The 20,900-nt window shown below is 35.4% G+C and overlaps 1 protein-coding gene across 2 annotated transcripts in view; it reads right to left on the minus strand.

The window, feature by feature from the left end:
• Window positions 1-318: 318 nt before the first annotated feature.
• Window positions 319-20,900, minus strand: part of DNTT (DNA nucleotidylexotransferase) — an 86,709-nt gene continuing 66,127 nt past the window's right edge. For both annotated transcript variants that reach the window (XM_032694428.1, XM_032694427.1), the window contains one exon: window positions 319-1,496. In XM_032694428.1, the coding sequence (XP_032550319.1) occupies window positions 1,410-1,496 (87 nt within the window). In that variant the 3' untranslated portion in view covers window positions 319-1,409. The remainder of the gene's footprint in view (window positions 1,497-20,900) is intronic.

A 20,900-nucleotide genomic window follows, 5' to 3' on the forward strand; every position in this document is an offset into this window, starting at 1 on the left:
GGATGATTTGACACAGACAAGAAGAAAATTCCTGCCATTATCACATTTTTCTACATCCCCACCTGAGGTTTTAGAATAGTTTATGATGCAGTCTTCTAAAATGAGTAAACAAATTCAGAATACTTTTTCTGAGTATCAAATATTGTTTGAATATGGGAAGCCTTTACTGTAAGTAATAATTGTTGTGCATTGCCCTGTCACTGCCATTCTTTCCCCATCATTTCAAGAGGTGTAGTCAGCCTCAACTGAGGAAAAAAAAAAGTTCAGACTTCTAAGAAAGAAAATTATTTGACCATTCTTGGTGGTTTTAATCACCTTTATTCTACAAATGACAATGACTGGTCAGTGAACAGCTTCATGTCCTAAAGTAGTAAATGCCCTTGTTCATTAAAGGATAACCATATTACAAATTCTTCATTATCATTACAGTGACAAAAACTACCTGGACATTTTCTGAAACCAAAATACTTTATAGGATTATTTTTATTTCACATCCCAGGTAAACTTCTGACTAAAAAGAGAGTATACCTTTCTGGAGTAGCCAATAGCCAATAGCTCAGGTAAACTTCCATTCCAGTGCATATATATCTACTAATAAATAAATTTCCTGCTATCTAAATTGAGCACAGACAATGAAAAGCTTTCATCTTCGAGGGTCACCAGCCTACCAGTTGAAACAGTTGTTTTCATGCAGGTTATAATTCAAATTCCTGATTGAGGACCATCACACCACATAACCTGAATCATCTTTAGTCCAGATCAGTACTCCAAATTTATAGTATTTTTCTGCACAATTGAAGCTTAGTACTGAGTACTTTTCTTTTCAAAATCCCTTTCTGTGTAATGTTTTTTTAACTGTCACTGAATTATCAACTTGTTTACAGCCTTATGTAGAAAAATATTACAGCTGAAGCCTCAAGTTGCTGAGACTGCAAAGTAGGTCCTGCCTAGGTCATTAAGCCTTATATACAGTAGCAATTTTATATATGGATTCAGTAAAATACTTAAGAAATTCAGTTAACAATAAGCATACCTTTCAGTAATTTCTTGACTCAGCTCAAATGTTTTGAATTATTTAGGTATTGTCACAGCTGACTATTTAAAAAGCAAGTATCGTTCACAGGAATGTTAAATTCCTATTAGAAGCAAAAATCTCACCAGTTTCAAATTTTCCCCCAAAACAAGCTCTATCTTATCACTTCCACATCGTAAACTAACACAGAAAAGACTGGAAAAGATTCTGAAAAGCTTGAGCTCTTCTAGGAACATTAGCATGTGCAAATGATGTCTAATATTTAAATTTTTTACTTGTCACAGAAACACATATTGCATTATATATCTAAATTACACTGAGATATGGGCAGAAAGACCATTGCTTTCAATTGATGAATGTACTGTGGTAAATCATTTTAAGCATTCCTTTCCCATGGTTCAACATAATCCAAGCCAAGATGTGCAAAGATTTCTTCCTCACTTCCAGCTTTGAGAAAGATCCGCTGTGAAAAAAATTAAAAAGGAAGTCAATAAGGGTGTTAGACAGAAATTTCAATTGATGTTTTTTGCTGTTGAAAAGGAGTTAATTTTTGACAGCTCTACCCGTTGTATTCTCTACAGAATACAATCTTCATCAGTGTGCCAACCCTGAAATGTGAAAGCAAGTTAAAAAAGAATGTTAATGCTGCTTGATGTTTTCAGTTATAATGACTAGTTTAGAACTTTGTTTTGATTTAGTTTTTCAAGACTCTGTGCACAAGTATCAGGACTAGAACTCAAATCCAACCTTCATTTCCCTTCCATGAGAATAAATAGATTGACTTTCTTCATAAAATCATTAATGTTTTTTTAAATTAATACAGTAATGTTCTCTATAAGTGCATTCAAGCTGATTTGATGGTTACACTAAATACGTATAGCCAAGCATTAAAAGCGTAATTTTTTTTTTTTTTTACAAAAACACTCCTAATGAATGTTTTACAGGAAAGTCTAGTTTTGTTTTTTTATATCTGTACTTCTGATAACACAGGATAGTATTTTTACACAGGAACAATCACAAGCCTACCTTCCCTACAATGACTGGTATAGTAAATCACACAACCTTATGCATTCCTTTCATCACTGAAGTACAATAATAATTAAAACATCTGCTAAGATAGGTGAATATTAAAACGCTGGAACTTCACAATTCAGAGGAGTTCGGAAGCAAGAAAGAATTCTTTTCTATTGAAACAGAATACTTAATATTAAGTCTCAATCGGTGTTCAGCTCTGAACAATCTCAAACTTCAGCGTCATAAAAACTTCAGGGTTGAGCTTCATAATATTCTAGATTTGCTTTCTACTGTGAAAGAGGATATGCTGTCTAGAGAACCCACTAAAAAAAACTTTTGAGTCAGGAAAATCTCTGACTGCTGTAAAGTATAGGAACACATGTTCTAGCACCTCTGCCTTCTCTGCTGCCAAGCAGTGCCTCCAGGAGGGCTGTGCTGTCCAGCATACCCATGGCAGTGGGTCAGCAAAAGGAGTCAATAACTCTTTTCAGAGCAGGCCCATGGTATGGTGGAACAACTTCTGGCACCAGAGATTCACAACTGTGAACTGACAGATCAATGTTGTGTCTGCAATAGCAAAGATTGCTTATAAATCACAGACAAATGATATTCATTTTTCCTAGGAAGTTTTTCACATGTCAGATTGTGGAATAAAAGGAACCTACAAATAGCACTGACCAGGGTAAAACTGATACATTTTCCATATAGTAAAGAGCAGAAATAAAATAAAAGGAGAGAAGACATTGATAACTGCCAGTTGGATAACAGTACTGGGGATATTTTGTTCCTCAAATATCTCCTGGGGAGGATAAGATTTTAGGGATTTTTTTTTTCTTTCTCTTTTGTTACTACTAAGAACAAGAGGACAATCATGCAGCTACAGTACTGAAAAAAAAAAAAGTAAAACAACCAAAAAAATCTTACACTCATAGATAGATGATATAGACACTCTTCAATAAAAGCTCCTCATATCTGAGGACCCCATTTCTTTTGTTCTGTCCCTTTATGTTTTCCTCCAAGCTAAACTCATTTCATTTGCTTGACAGGGAAAATTTTTAATACAAAGTATCTGATGCTCAATACCATTCTCAGTAGCTACAAGCCATGTTTCTAAGTGAATCTCTAGCTGATATCTGCAAACTGCTTTAGTGATGTGTTATTAATGTTAATCAAAACCTATGATTTTCCTTCTATGTCAATCTAAGCAGAGCTTATACAGTGTTTGCAAATACAATTATTGCGTTCACTACTGTTCTTTCTTGATTTTTCTTTTTTTTGCTCAAGAAAAGTAATGAACTGCTTGTCTAGTTGTGATTCTTTTTCATCTTCTTACTAATATTCTGCAGATCCAAAACATGCCCCATCAACATCAATCAAATTTACAAAAAACAATGCTCTGGAGCAGCTGGTATCACTCTTCTCTTATCCCATTTAATCAATTCTGTTATTTCAATGGATGTAAATATTACATCTGTGGTTGCAAACATGACCATTAACTACACCTAATGTAGAACAGCTGCCAACTAAATGTTTTCTTATATGAATTGCTACCTCTTATTTTTCATTTTGACATTAATGATCAATAATACTTTTGATAAAAGGGAAGCAGAGAGTGAGACACAGAAGACACCACTTTATGATGTCCTAACTCTCATGGTCAAAGTTCAAATAGCTATTATACTGCTATTGTCACTTGGTTTCGTATCTCATTTTAATACGATGAAGCCAGCAAAACTAAACCATTACTTAATAAAGTAGAATTCTAGTTTCAGTTATATAAATCAGCAATGGCCAACAGCACAGTCCTCTTGAAAAGCACACATTTAACTGGATTCCAAGTAGACTGATATTCTACTGTTTATTACCACATGACTTGGTAATAACAGTATGTTGCAAATACCAAACTAAGTAATCTATTTTACTTGAATAATACTATAAATATCTTCCAGCCTGTCACTGTAGCATTTCATTACTATTTGTCCCACCTTGAGATGAACTTAAAAAATTGGTTTGAATACAAATACCTCAAAATAAAAGCTAGTACTGTACAGTATCCTTGATGAAATGGGATTTGATCGTTCTGAACCAGCAGAATCTGCTGGAGAGTGAAGTACTCCAGGCTGGTATGTACAATGTGTGTAGATGTGCAATCCATTGTTCTGAAGATGAGATATGTGGTGGAAATTTGACTAAGTTCTTTCTCTAAATCCTTATAATCCTTGGTATTAGCTGAGAAACAATAATTAAGTATGAAGTTTCCTAACTGATTACTGACAAAGTTCTGCTTTATACACTATTTGAACATTTGTTCTTGAATAAGTCACAGCCAAATTGTACCCTTTTAAAGAAAAATAATTTCTTTTCATACCCCATTTTTCCTACTCTTTTCTTAGTTCTGATTTTTACTAACTTTACAGCTGTAATTCAGAAAGAATGCAATCAGACTTTAGTGGATTTCATTATCCTTTGGAAAACTATGACATTGTGTAGGAGTCACACCCCCTCCTTTTGCAAAAGACCCTGAAGGGCCATAATCATTAAGGACTGTCTGGACTCCTTCTGACATACTATTACATCAAATAAATTGGGGGAGGGAGGTGGGGAGGGCACGAAGAATATTGCCAACAGTATCTTGTTAACAATTTACAAAAACCTTTGATACAATTTTGCTTCTAGACAAGCATCTGGGATGTCATTAACATACACATTTATTCTAACATTTTCTTTGTTTCCAGGATTATGTCACATACTTTAAAATGGCAAATTCTTACACAGGGTGTTTAGGGATGTTACAATCTAATCTTTTTGCCTTCTCTTACTGATTTTCATGTTGTTTCACATATGACACCTATTCACATCAGTTTAATTACCTTAATATTTCCTCTTCTTTTTAAAATCATTAAAATGAAGATATAATGGCAATATGATCATATTTAACACTGTAGTTCTTCCAGCATACTGAATGACAAATACCAAGCAGTCTAAACCCCCATTACTTTACATGTCTGAAATTATTACAGAGGCTGTAAGCACGACAATGATAAATGAGCAACAGAAAAGAAGAGGACAGACTGTCATTTGCAAGCTTGGAACTTAACTGTTCATTGTGCTTGGATAGAGTCCATTCTAAAAATAAGTTTTGTGGATAAAGTCAGTTGCAGATGAGTGATGATAATTACAGGACTTGCTTAATCAACCATGGTAAAAAATACTACAATGCACCTTAAAGTTCTTACACATGTATTTGTCACTTTAGTGACATATTCACCAGTCATCACTTATGCCAAGTCAATTGAAGATTTTAATTAAAGGTAATTGGGACTAATGAAGAGATGCTGCTGCTTAGATTCCTTGCAATAGCTTACAAGATGCGAAAGCCCTTCTTTAGATATGAAAAGCCATGGCATTCAGTGAAGCAGTGCACCATAACACCAGACCCACAATTGATAGAATATACTGTGATGGCTTATTAGATTGAAAGTACCATGATGGTTTATTGGATTAATAGTACAAAGCTATTGAATTGCACACGCTCCCTTTTTCTCTGATCCCACTCGCCCAAATAGCATTTGTATCCTTGAAAAAATATCTGTTAATTAAATTAATAAAATGAGCTTACAGAAAGAATTGTGAAGGCAGAAACATAAGTAATCCATCAAAAAACAAGTATTTTCCATATGATTAGCAATGGGAATGTTCCTCTATGTTTACCTGATCCGAGCGTTATCCTCTCTGGTCTCTGTCCCTGGGCCATTTTTGCTATAACAAGTGTTGATGCACCACCACGGCACACAGGTCACACCAGTACTGCAGAAACTTTTAGGAAGCTGCTATGTTTACTAAATCAACCTTTTATAATGTATACCTTGCAATGTAGGCATATGTTTCATTATTTTGAGGCTTTCAGTTTATATTGACCTAAACTCCTGCATAACATGCCAAAAGTATTCAACTCTTGAGATTGTCTGATCACTGCATCAAAAATGTCTGCATAATCACATGTCCACAAAACAATACACTGAAGTCTTTTTGTTGTAACATTTCCTGCAATCCTTAAATTGACTGCAGCTACCTTCTGTACTCAATGGTCATATTTTATTGAGTCCAGTGCAAGATTCTGACAATAAATGGGTAGTGCATTAAATTAATTCTCATCTGTGAAAATGTTAGAAATAACCATATACAGAAATAAAACCAACAAGTTAGAATAGGTGCAAACAACCACCACTTTTCTGGGAGAATATCTATGAATGCTATAACAACCATTGTTGAAATTTTTCTAAATAAGTAGCTGTAGTACATAAAATTGTTTCCTAATATATGGTTATTAAATGTAATATGTGACAATAGCCCTAAGCAACTTCTTCTAACCCACATTTATTGTATGATCAAATTTGCAAGGAAAATTGAAAATTTGGGGCTTGCACTACGAAATTCTTTAAAAACAGAAATGAGAGCTGTCTGAAAGGTAAGAAAAGAAAGAAAGAACAAAGAGATCAGAAAGCAAAAAATATGCTGTTACATCAACTGTGCAAATTTTGAAAAGCTAAAAGTGTGTAGGCACCCACCAATGGTTTATACCTATACAATTTCAGTTGCTTCCTATTTTTGAGTGTTAAAAGCTCCTGTGACTGACAGTACACAAATTCAGTGAGGAGAAAAGTAAGGTCTCAGTGCAAAATTAAAGATATCCCAATGCTACAGGCTTTTTCATTTGACTACTTTGAGCTGCATGAATTTCTGGTGAACCTTAGCAAACAAGCCTTATGATATCATGCAAATTCACTGCTGCTTTCCACCTGGGAAGCCTGTTCTGCCTCACTAGCCTGAATATCTCCATTAGCTCACAATCAAAAGAAAACTTGAAAACACTGAGGTCACAAAAAAAGTCAACCTCTGGCAAGGAAAGCATAGTTTTCAAACAAAAACTGGAGTTCCAAGGCCAACCACAGAATGTGCTGAATGCAGATGTCTAGGAATCCTTGGATGTGGCAAGTACAAGGACCACTGTCAAAGCAACTGAGTCAGGAAAGCCCAAGAGAAGACAATACAGACAGGGAGAACATATGTTCTGTTTCAGAAATCTTACATCTTCTCTCAGAAAGGTCAATCATAAGAGAAGCAATCAGATTATACAGACTGATGGATGAAAAATTACCCAAATTCACTCCATGGCACAACTAATTGAAGATTCTATTTATTGACAATTAAGTTATTACAAGCTCTAAAATAAACACTTTGAGTTGTGTATATCCTTGATGCCCACCAAATTCAATTAGGTCTATTGTGGACTCATACATATGGATATGCTAGTAAGGTTTGCTAAAAATAAGTAAAAAAAAAAAAAAAAAAGGAGGAGAGAGGACAAAATGGAGAATGGCAGTAACAGCTAGAAAAAGACTAAAACAAAACCAGCATGGAGGAGTTACTGAATGATTAACTTGACATGACCTTCTAATGGTGCCTCCTATGCTAACACTTCTTACAATACTGAACATGCTGATGAGCTTCTGCAGTTCAGTACTTTCACAAGGAGAATGAATGCAACACATATGACAAGATAGGGAGGGAAAACTAAAGAAAATACAGTGAAGAGAAATTTTCAGTGGAATTTTAGTTCAGGGATTTCTGAATTGATTTTTTTTTTCAGGTAGATGTAAATTCAGACTCAAATCTCTAATATAATGAGTCAGAACATTTTACTCCAGCCAAAATTTACAGAACTACACAAATTTACTCCAACCACCAGCCAACCAAAAAGCAAAAAAGGAAGGGCACCTAGAATAGAAAGCAGTGAAAAGAGAAGGTGGGGGAAAAGCAATAGCCTAGACAAATTTATCTGGGTCTTAATAAAGACCTGCAGCAGATTGAGTGAAAAGCACTAAACTGTTTTTTAGCTTTTGTTTAGCCTGCAAAGTGATGCAGCAAAAAGAACAGCTACAAGGCAGGGTGAAGAAGGATGTTGCAAACTTAAAGTGTTTCAATCACTTCCTGTTCAAAAATTGTTAATTTGCAAAATATTCCCACCTTCCTCGTTATCAAATGAAATCACTTTCTGGAGTAATTTCTTGCAGAAAGATCTTATGGATTAACTGGTGCAGCTACTAGCTCTAAACAGTATAAGCCACAAGGTCTGAAGAAACCTATGAGAAAAACTCATGATAACTCCCCATAACAGTAGTGAGGAATCAATTTCAAAGAAAAGTAGCATCTTTCTGAGATCATTTTTATGTCGTTTTGTCTATATTTGAGTTTACTAGCCTAAAGACAAGCATCATTACTTGGTTAGTATGATTCATAATAATACAAGAGGTGTGAGTGAAAGGCTAGCCTCTACCATGCATATTTCTTTAAAATCTTCCCTAAACACCTAGCTCCATGCTATTTTCTATGCTTGCCATGTAGAACTTCAGCCACTAAACATCACCCTAAATAGGAGTGGGCTGTGATTTATATGCTGCATGTCAAAAAGGAATACACACGGTAATACATAGAGATTTTTACTAAAATAACTAAGAGGAGCCTCGTGCTGCCGTCAAGACTTAAAAATTACTGACATTAGTAACAGAATTTGGTGACATCAATGTTAAGTCACAGGGACCATGTATCTCTTTCTTTTCAACAGATGGATTTGCACCACCTCCATCCATCTATAAATGGGTGCAGCCCATGCACCAGGATTTCCATCTGTCATTCAGGTCTGTCACGCTGTGCCTTGCAGCCTATATTCAACACTGCAACCAGCTCCATTCCTTCTTTATTGACTTGTAATGACCAAGATTGAAAATATATTTTGCAAACACTGATCAGGAAGCCATCTACTTTCTCCTCCTCCTCCTCTATGCTGCTGTTAACTTCACAAGAATGAATGTTGTACATCTTTGGTGGAAAACATAAATCTGCCTCTGAGCTTCAGTGTATCAAATAGCTTTGCAATTTTATACCCATTACAGAACCAGAATTTTGTAAAGCAGCTGTAGAGAAAGCCTTATGGAAGATCCATAAATTCCTGCAGTGCACTGAGTGATACGAGTTTGAGTGCCTTCAATCTCCAATGAAAGTGTGGGAATACAACATAACACCAATCCATAAAATAGTGGCTACTTCTCTGAAATCTCTAGCTGAACTCATTAGGGCAGACAAAGTGATAACAAGAATCACTGTAATCTGTAACTTTCACAGTGAGCAAAAATTGTTTTATGGAGAAGGAGGGGAAGGAAGAGAGGTGATAAAAAAGGCTAATTAAAGCAATTTCCAGATAATTATATAAGAGCTTTCAAATAATTGTATTCAGTTATTTTCTCGGGTAGTATGAATGCTGCCAGAAAGTAACATGGAAAAATGAAACTTCTCCATGGTCCTCCATATTCATACTGCTATCCAGCCTGAGAGGGACAGCACCTCATTGTTATCACTAGTCAGTCAGATACATTCTCAGTACGAGACATTGCTTGATGAAAAAAACCATGACAGAAACAAGCCCTAAGGAACTGTGTAGTAATTACCTATCAGTATTTAATTTCATTATGGTCAACACACATTTTTTACATTTTGTGGATTGCTATAATAACTGAGCATCTGTCTCCTAGTACTTTCCTAAACAATATCACTAACAACCTCCAGGTGTTCTTCCTTCCTTGTTTTTCCCAATCTTTTTCATTTGGGTTTTTTGGAGAGGTTTGGTTTTAAGACTGGCTGATGGTGATTTTTGCTTTGCTTGTAATTAGACATTTTACTAAATATTTATGCTATGCTTATGAATGAGGCTATCAACAGCACAAACAATTTTATTATAGGAATAATTATAGAACATGAATGCTGAAGTACTAATTGAGCTAGAAATGTGAAGTATGTCATCAAGTTCAATAATATTATTCCACAACACTATGTAGATGCTGTGCATTTTCCATTTGATAGTATCATAACAGTTTTCAGTAGCAAATAACCTGAAGTCCCTCTGACAATATATTATCCCCAAATTTTTCTCTTTAACTGGTGTTTTCTGTAGTAATATTCACATCACCATGATTGCTTTAAAATAAAAACTAATCTGTTCCTAATCCAGTTACAAATAAGATGATAAATAAATCAAGAGAGAAAAAATTACTCTTTGAAATGACATTATAACAAACTATGATTGAAAAAGCAGTATTACAGGCATTATCCATTGACTCGATACCCTCAGGCAAAATCATGTGTAATGGTACTGATGCAAAATAATGCAGTGGAATTTATTCTAATAATTCTGGGCATGAATAATTTTTGAAGGTAATAGAAGCCAGAATCATAAATTCTCATTTCATTTTACCACTGCACATGTCCTGTGCTTTTAATCAGAAATACCAGACTGGAATGTTTCTCTTAAACTTGTCACTAACTCTAGTTATACGTTTATTGATATTAAATTTCTGAACAGTAAATAATAAATTAATAAAGTAAAATTAAAAAATCAGGCTAATACTAGGATATTCTAGGCACTTATCCTATTAACTATTTCATAACATGGCATAACAAAATATCTTCATGTTTTCTTCATGAAATCTACTTATTCCAAGTAGTTTTGATGAATGAGAAAGAAAACGACCAGTGCTGAAGCACTAGCACTTAAAAAAATTAAATATTAAAAGACATTACCTGTTGACTTAACATTACAAGCACTTTTTCTACTTGTTAAAATTCAGTTTGTAAACAAGACCATGCTGTACATAAAAAGGAACCATTTTCTGTTTAAAATGACAGATGTATGGTTACTTTTTTACAAAACACTACATTGTTATGCATCCAAGCTCCAATTACAATTTTAATAATTAAAAGCATTCCACAGTAAATAAAGAGTATAATACATTCCTATCCAGACTACAATAATACGTTTTCAGTCTGGGGCACATAAAGTGAAAAGAAACTTGGAAATTCCTATCTGACAACCCAGGTAAAAATTTTTAACCTACTAAATAGCACACTGTTGTAAACAAAACCAGAACAAAAACTTATTGCCCCCTGCAGTTCTCTGACAATCTCTGCACTATCACAAAGTCCTCGAAAATATTCACAGGGATTATTTCCTTTTTCACTGTACCTATACTCATGTTTTACTCTATGTTATTTACAGTATCTTTAGCTTGTCAAATACTGTTAAGTTGGTTTGTTGTATTTTGCCTTATAAAGCTTCACATGACTGAAGGAAACAAGAAAAATGCAGAATCCTGTTTTTTATGAAACTCAGTTGAGAATAATTCATATAGGATTATTATAAACAAACCACTCCAGAAGAACATTATTGAGATTGCAAAATCAAAGACATGCAATTTAAGAAATCCCAGAATGTGATTGATTGAATATTAACCTTAATTCAATTTTCCTATGTATATGCATAGAGACTTCTTTTTCTTCAAAGAAATACTGCTTATTTCAAATCCTGTAAGATTCTTAAGCTTTGTTCACTAGGCAGGAAATATATTGTGCTACAGGGCTAACAAATATTTGCTGACAGCACTGACACAATCCTGAGTTGCAGGCCAATATGGGATCAATCAGTCTTATGAAAATGAGCCTTTATAATCTCTATCTGTTCTAGCTCCCTGTCTTCACTACTTCCCTATACAAAGTTGTTGATCTCTCCCCTCTGATTTCTAATGTTAACTCCAAGCTCTACTCATGCCATATTCAGAGTTAACTCAGTTATTTGGGGCAACTGAAAGTTTACCCATTTCTTCTCACCATCTTAGAGCATTAGCCTGATGAATTTAATTTATTTTTCAGTCTATCAAACTTCCATTCATATCTCTTTCCTGTAATTCTTTTTTCACACCCCTTTTCAGTCTCTTCAACCAACCCAGATGCCTTTCCACAATGCAGCTGCTAATTAAATATATCCTTTCCATTCCTCATAGCTTTTTCCAGTCACTCTGCACTTCCTTATCAAATCTGTACATCCACCACAGACTTCCCATTCTGACTCCCACTCCATGTGCCTTTTTCCACTCTGGCCCTTGGCTCTTTCCTTTTCCAGCTTCCTCTCTACCTAGCTTCTTCTCAATTAACTTCCTTTTTTACTTTTAACAGAAAATATGAGATTATGTTACCTGCTCCACATTCGATAACTTACCCCAGCACACTCCTTGAATAATTGAATTAAAACAATTGAAAATCGTTGGCTCTGTACTGCTCTAGAAATTAAAATTAATAAAAAAGTATAGTCGAAATATTCAGGATCTGCATCTACTTACGCATTTTGAGAGAGCTCTTTTCATTAGCAATAAAGGTTTCACTGAACTGCTCAAAAAACACATCAAGCAGAGGAAACAACAATTAGGTATATTTATCTTTGTGTTAGATGTACAGCTTGCTATTACAAAGGTATTAAAGGTAGCTAAATATATATATATATGTGAATTACGTGCACATTTTGTAAAAGCAAACAATCATATGCTGTATGTAAAACATTTAAAATTCTAAGAGAACACTGAGGAGAAGAACAGTTTTGAAGAAAATGCATAATAACTTTTTTATTTAATTTAATAATTTTATAATTTTTTAATTTAAGGAAGAAAGTAGATTATTTTGATTCTTAATTTTTAAAAATAGACCAGGTGCTAAAAGAACAAATCAGCCAAATCACATACACAATTTCCACTGAGAGAGAGAAGAATTGGAACATAAATGAAGGTGTGTGCAACTGTTTACAGTGACTCAGTGCTTAATTATAGTTATCACAGAACCAATTAGGTTGGAAAACACCTATGAGATCACTGAGTCCAAACTATGACCAAACATCACCATGTCAACTAGACCACGGCAGCAAGTGCCATGTTCAGTCTTTTCTTAAACATCTCCAGGGGCGATAACTCCACCATCACCTTGGGTAGCCCAGTCCAATATCTAATCGCACTTTTGGTGAAGAATTTCTTCCTAGTGTCCTAATGTCCAACCTAAACTTCCCCAGGAGCAGCTTAAGACTGTGTCTTCTCAACCTATTGCTATTTGCCTGGGAGAAGAGGCCAACCCTCACCTTGCTATAACACACTCTCAGGTAGTTGTAGAGAGCACATTGGAAATCAATATTATAAACTTTGGATCTTTATGTTTACTGTACCTTTAATCCAGTCATTGTTGCAGACATCTAAAGCAAACTCTGCAGCTGCAGAATGTTTAATACATCAAGATGTTCCCAAGGCTGATTATATCACCATTATAACTTTATAATTTTAGAGCAGCATCTGACAAAATAAGACTATAACATCCAACTTTTAAAGAATCATAAAAACCATTTCTTTAACTGTGCAAGTACTTTTGCAAGCATCTTTTTTCAATGAAAGATAGTGTGGAATACATGTTCTTGGATGACACAAACCAACTTAAAAAGAGTAACTACTGAATACACGGTTAAACAGATTAATATTACACAACTTTATGTAATAAAATGAGGTTATAGAACAATAGACAGCTCTTCTTCCTGGTGATACATGTTTTTGAGAATTATTGTATTGGGCAGTGAAAGAAAAGAATCCCTGCTTGGAAAACAAAGCTGGTTTTTTATCTGGAAAGTTCTGGAAAGTCCAGATAACTGCCCAGCCATCTGCAATCAATCTGGCTTCCTCAGAGCTGTTTCCGTCCTCTAAGCCAAGCCACCACATGGACATATGAACATAACTTTTCACACAAACATGGTCACTGTCAGGTAAGCCATGTTTCACAATAAAAGCCACTGGCTTGTAACTGTAAAAGCCACAACACAGACTTAGACTCAGCCAGAGAAAAAACTGAATATCATGAGGGATGCTAGAAGATCGAGTATGTTGCCAGGCATCACTGGACGGGCTACCTCCTGCAAACACTGTGGTTGTCTGTGAAGCAGCTACTCTGGCAAAAGATGGGCAGTAGCAGAACTCAGCATGCTTACAGACACTCTGAAGCCAGCTCACCAGAGCATTACAGTCATAAAATAGTAATTTACTGAGACTGTAATCGCCACTATAATTTGGCTTTAGAGATATATGCAAAGGCAGACAAGGTAAGCCCTGTCTGAAAAGTTGGTTAGGTTTTTCCTAAATAGGAATTCGTTCTTCAGGCAAGTGGTAAAAACTGTGCAATATTGATGATGACTATTGAATGCACGTGAGCTTCACAGTGTGGAAGAAATCCAAAGATAAATTACCCCTTTCATGCTTATAATGGTTTCAGGAAGAAAAGTAAATATTCTCAAGAAAAAAGTAAATATTCTCTTAAAAAAGTTGGGATCACAGAATCTTACTATATTCAGTGTAATTGCACAGCAGTTAATAGCTTGCAAAGCTGAGTCCCATTACAAAGTTTTTGGTGCCCCTTGTGAGTTTGTTATTCAGAGCAGTTATATAAACCACCTCTCTTGTTATTCAACAACTAAATAACATTTAATGACATTCAAATTTACACAAGGTTTTTTAAATGCAAAATTGTCATCAATCATCAATCAGTCATCTGTATAATGTCATATTTTTTCCAATATTTCTCTAGTAGAAAACATTAAGGGAGCTATTTTCCATCTTAAATTTACATAGGACATAAAATTAATAACTGCTTTCTGCTCCAATGACTCTTCAAAACAACACTGAGCTCATGACCCTTCTCTTACAAAAAAACATCAACCTACAATGTCAGTGCAAGAACATTCATATGCTAATAATTCAATTAATCTATTATACTCTAGGAAACCCACCTATTCTTTCGCAAAAAAGCAATGTTAATAATTTACATCATTTCATTTTGCTGCCATGAACTGCATAAAATAATAATTGGATTTAAAAGTGATTTTCTGAAATATTGTGGAAATATATGGGTTTATATAAGATAAAAATCAGAATTTACAAGACAAACTCAATCCTCAGAACCCACGACAAGTTTGAGGATCTCCAAGGTGAGGGAGAGAGACACTTTCTACCTGGCCATAATCTAGCCATAAAGCTGTACCGTGTGCCAACCCTAGAAATCTCCTGCCACAAAACAGAATTTGAGAAAAGTACCTGAAGCAATTTAATGCATCCAGCCCCCCCCCCCCCCGCCATGGCTCATTCAGCTTAACTTGCATGCTCAAAAGATAACAATTTAAGGAAATATATCACTCAGAACTTCAGGGAAAATTGAAATAGTTCCCGATTTATGCAAAGCTGGCTCTCAGTAACTGCTGAATAGTAAATGGCATCAAGAAAAATAAATATACTCTGAATGAAAGGAAAGAGCAATAGGGAATCCCACTGCACCTGAAATTCTATGTAGTGAGGAAGTTTTAAACCACCTCCTTTACTCTGAAGAATAGTTTCCAAATAGTTACCAAAAGGTAAAAACAGCAACAACAAAAAGAAGTTTATTTTCATAGAGGTTCTGAAGTACTTGGAAATGGTACTAATTTTTAATTAATTCAGATAGAGAGTTTAGTTAGGAAGCAGTAGTAAAAAAGGTTGATAAATCCTGCATTTTAAAAAGTCAAATTTATCCATAGTATAAGTGTTAGGGCTGGGCTTTGCACAGAACAGTAGATCTTTCAGAAGTATTTTCTGTAGTTAAGTTTGGAGCATCCTCACAGCAAGCTGTACTGAGAAACATTATATATAGATTTTGCTCACTGAGGACCACTAGAATGCAACTCCCCAGGATTCCCAGAGAAAAACAGTTGTAGGGAACAGTATTTCTACTTAACACATGTATAGTCACACAAGCATAATATCCCATTATCTTTTGAACAGATCTAATCAGGAAAACACTAATGAATTTCAGTTTGTTGGAATTTTCCTACTCACCTAAACCTGGGTGTGCCATAAAAATGATGTAATTATAAAACTATTGCCCTGAAAAAAACCCCACAATCCAATAGCATGTAGTTTACCAAGCACTTGAAAAAATCTAAGCGTATTTGAACTCCTGCCAGTTTGCATATCTTCTCAATAAGTTACTTGACAGGCTACTGGGAGCCTGAGTTCGAATAAGTGATTTTAAATACTTCAGAGCCAGGATCCCCAGGGTTTATTGGCTCCATGAGCCTGGAGCAGCCAGCCAAGTGAGCACCTCAGAGCTTGCAGCCCCAAGAGCTGTCTGATCTTTGGATGCTTGCAACAGTCTGATCTGTGGATTGTTTCCAAAGCCGACATTCAGAAAGCAAATCCTTTTGCAAACAGCGTCAATGTTTTGACTTTCCCTCTGATTAAGAGAACAAGCAAATTTTCATAATTGAAATTCTTCATTAAACATTTGTTCTTTCTCCAAGTTATAGGGAAAGGTAAAATGTTGAGTGATCAAAATCTTTTATCAAACTGAACTAGTTTATGCTGCAATGGTCAACTACTTATTCTTACTGCCTCTTTCCATCATGGGAATTAGGTTTTACTGTCGGGAAATGATATCAAGGAAGGCTAAATGATCTGCTTGAAACTACAGAGAAAATTTGGCTACACTGTGACAAAGTTGGAAGCTAGTAGTCAAACTTCTGGACCATCCTTCTTCCTTAGGCCATATCACAACAGTATGTATACTCTCTTAAGCTCAGTCACAGTCATCACTTCATGCCAAATGTCAAAATCCTTTCTCGTGTTGCCTTCTGACAAGCCAAATTAGGATTAAAAGAGGGATCAGAAATCATTCAGAGAACAGAGAACATGAAAGCCTGAAAGTTGTTTGAATATGCCCTCTGATGTCACACATCTGAACTGGTACGTGATCCTTTGATTGACTGTAATCTTGTCAGTTTACCAGCCTGACACAACATCCAGTTACACAGTGGTTCAAGAAAAGACAAGTGTACCAGGCAAGGGGGGACCTACTGCAGAGTACAAAAAGGCGTGAGCGGGGTAGGTGGCTTCCAGACATTACTTCCAGGCTGCACATGTTAACATGCCTTCCACACATATTAGCAGCTGTTCTTGATTGTTTTCTCTGTGGATCCAAAACACCAGCAGTATGTGCAAAATTTACACAGAAGTATCAGAGTGATTTCTCTGTGCCCTTGAGACATTTCCAGGTTCAGAGCCCAGACAGCGCACAACCCTGAAGAACCTGATGGATAAAACATCACATTGTTTCCAGCCTGCTCCTTCAGCTGTATATATGCACACACACTGAAAACTGCAGTTCAGACGGGGTACTGATGGACACATTATATAAAAAAATGAGATCAGCATTTGCACTCTTATTAGCTTCTGATTAGGTCTGGACACAATGCATGTTGTAAACAAAAATTCTTTATAGTGTGTTAAGGGATAATTGACCCTCAAGCCAACATGGAGGACTGTCAAAACAACCAGTGATCTCACAGTTTCCAGGTTAAGGATCTTAATTTTTCTGAGGAAGAAGCTACAGTTCAGCTGACTTGAATTATGGTTTGCATAGAAAAATTAAATTCTTTTTTCCAAAAGCACTTCTACTTGACTCAGAGAGCATATTGTTCATTCACGAACCAGGAAAGTTTTACAATGAGAATTTTATTGGCCTGTTCATAAAAGTGTCATGCCACTTGTAACAGCAATAATATTATAAGACATTGGGAACACATGATCTCTCTTTCTTCCTCATGACTGATCAACAAACTCCATTCTATAAGAGTGGGGATAATAGTAAGGTTTGACCCCCAGTTGATGTAAATCACAGAAACTACATACTTCAGGTTGGTATATGCCAGTGCTGATTTCCACAGCTTTAGTACACACTTCTAAAGAGACACAGATTTGGACATCCACTCATCTGTTTATGTAAGAGAGGCTGACAGATAATTGGTAGTAAATTTTCAATTTTTTTGCCATAATTTTCCTAACAAAGGAAGATCTAGAAAATGACCTTTTTACTACAGAACTGAAAAAACCATTAGTTTGATAATTGCACACTGTCTTCCAAAACCAACAAATATGCAAAAAGAGTCACACTAGAAAGAAAAAAATAAATCAAGGCTAAGGAATAATTTCACAGTGTAACTTTGTAATGAGTCCCAGGAGAAAATATCTGTTCCTTTTGTTCCCCTCTGCAAAGCTACGTAATTGATTCCTAACTGTTGTGTTAATGCTCCCAATTCCTGTCAGAGTCCCTTTGGAAATACATTAAAGTAACCAGGACTCTCTCCTGATGCAAGTCCCTTTGAACACTGGAATCTGGGATTCTCTGACACACAACACATTTCAGGCAGTGGGCCAGTGCAAGCTTCAGTGCCAAAGGGCTGATAAATATTAATATAGAAGCATAAAGTATACTGAATTATATATTGGAATGTAGAACAAATCAGGAGACTGTTTTCTTTTATAACGAATGACATTCTCTTACAAGCACTGTTACATTCCATCCGAAAAAACCCCAACAAAGTATATTTGCCATAGCATGGTTTATTATCTTCTTATACCAGCTTGCGAAATTTTAAACGATGACAGGCAGGTATTTTCAAGGAAAGGATTTGGTCTTCATCAGGATCAAGAATTAGTTTGACTCTCCCTGACCTTTCTATCCCTTTTGCTGTACACACACACAGACTAATAAAAGAAGAATGAAGCAGAAAGGATTTGTCCCAGCTCTCGAATTATATCCCAGTCAATAGCCCAGTGACAGTTAGAGAGTTGTGTGTGAAAGTTTGTCTGCCTGGACAGAGCAGGTGACATAAGGTAACCTCTCTCCTCTAACAAGGAGAGAAATATGGAAAAGATGTGATTCAGTTTTTACCTATGGTGTCTAATTAACCTTAATTAAGATTGTGTTGGGGGATCTTGAGCAGCTTGCACAAGGGATATCTGCTTCCTGATTGTTTTTAGCTTTGAGAAAAGAAGATTTCCTGCCACAAGGAGAAATGTCCTTATGAAAGACATGTTCCAATCAAATTTTAAAAGATGATACAATAAAACATCCACGGTTTCAGTATTTTAATTTTTAAAGAAAAGCACTAGAATTACCATAAAGTAGATTCTCTACTCTTCATGATTAACTATTGAAAAAACCCAAAACTAACCCTAAACGTTTCATGATTTGGGCATATGTTCCCTTGTGTAAAATCGCTAATTATTTTTTATCCCTTATTTTAAGCTCACTAACCTGCTGATGCTAAAAATGAATCAACCTTGGCAGCTACACAACTTACTGCAAACTTTTCCTCTTCCACTGTGTATCATCATCTCAAATTTCACAGTTACAGACATCATAGCTGTATTCTGCACATTTCTGACTACATTACACGCTGAATAGCAGTGGAGAAGGCTTTTTTATTAAAAATGTCATTTCTGGGAATAACGTAATACAAAATTGGAAAGTTTAAAATAATTTTTAAAATTATTTTAATTTAACACATTAGATTTTAAATATTAGAATACTTGCTGGGAAATTGTCTCCCTGCTTCTTGTTAGAATGACACTACTTGATAAAAGGTCCCATGTTAAGGAGATTATAACTTCAAGTCCTGCCTGGTCTGAAATTTTGCATACTGCATATGTGGAACTTTCTTTGTGGAAAATTTCAGATAATGTAATTTAGCTATTTTTGAGACTGCAGCAGAAACAAGAACAGCATTCTGCTGTGTCAACAGATTAACATGACTTCTTGTTTTGAAATCTGTAATACATCTGTGGTTTACAGCAAAAAAATAAAATGCGAAAGTAAACTGACTGCATATGGGATTAAATGAGAAATGGTAGACTTAGATATCGTTTGTGTGTGTCCATGATGACAGATGGACATTCAAAAGCAAAGTTCCTTCCAGAAAGGGACAACTGAGCTATTCAAGTACTTCATTTGATATATGGAAATCCTAGATTAAGGATTTTATGGTCAAGATACTTGAAATTTGCCCTGAAGGTTTGGTCTGCTTTTTGTGGGTTTGATTTAGTTTGAGTTTTGTAGTTTTGTTTGTGGGTTTTTTTCTTTGTCCTTGTCAAGAACTCCTGTGTTATAATAAGGAATAAGGAAAATCTTTTAAGTTGCAGAGCACTGAGGAATTGAAGAAGTGTAAACTGAGACTCAGACATGTAGAAGGTGTGGAGACTGAGCTACAGCTAGAGCTGATGGTTTTGGGAAACATGACATGGATACACATATTTCTTCATATGTTTCAAAGTCACAAGACAGATACTACACAAGAGAAATTTCAGGTCAGACACTGCAAACAGGGGGCCCTTGAAACCAGTGAATTTTTGGGGCCTTAAATCTTTCTCTGCCTCAGCTCTTTACAAGAAAATTTGGGAAGACAAGAACATCTTTCTTCCCAGAGGACATTGTGAAGATAAACTCATCATTTATCTGTGAAACATCTTGGCTAGTCCAGTGAAATACATATGGAAATTCACATTTTCTTTCCCAGAAGGACTTGAATGATATGCCAGATATTAAGCCTAACGAAAATTAAAAAACCCCCAATACTGATTGATGTTGTTAATGAATGAATGGTGTCCATTTTGCATCTCTGAATGCCTCCAGGGCTCCAGGTAAAAGCAGTAGATATGATACATACTCATACACCAAGCAGGAAAATTTTGCTGCACACAAAAAAATAACACTGGTATTTCTTAAATTCTCTGGTTTTCCCTAGTGCAGTTATCTGTTACACCCCAAAAGCTACTTAACAGAGCACATAATAACTTGCAGATAATAAATCTGTCATAATGTCAAGACAGAGTTTATGTTTTGAATATTTTCAAAATATATAAGACAGGCAGAAATAAACTGACATCATTCTTGAGTTTGTGAAGTAACTTTCCACTTGGACATTTGATAGCACATTTATCAATTATGTGATTTTATGTTTTCATCTTAAGCATCTAGTATTGACAATTGTTGGAGACAGGATACCTGACTAAATGGATAATTAGCCTGATAATTTCCCCAGATTTCTACGTGAAATGAGGATACGTGAAATAGCATTTGA

This window comes from Chiroxiphia lanceolata, chromosome 8 (genome assembly GCF_009829145.1).
Source record: "Chiroxiphia lanceolata isolate bChiLan1 chromosome 8, bChiLan1.pri, whole genome shotgun sequence".
NCBI classification, from domain to species: Eukaryota; Metazoa; Chordata; class Aves; order Passeriformes; family Pipridae; genus Chiroxiphia; species Chiroxiphia lanceolata.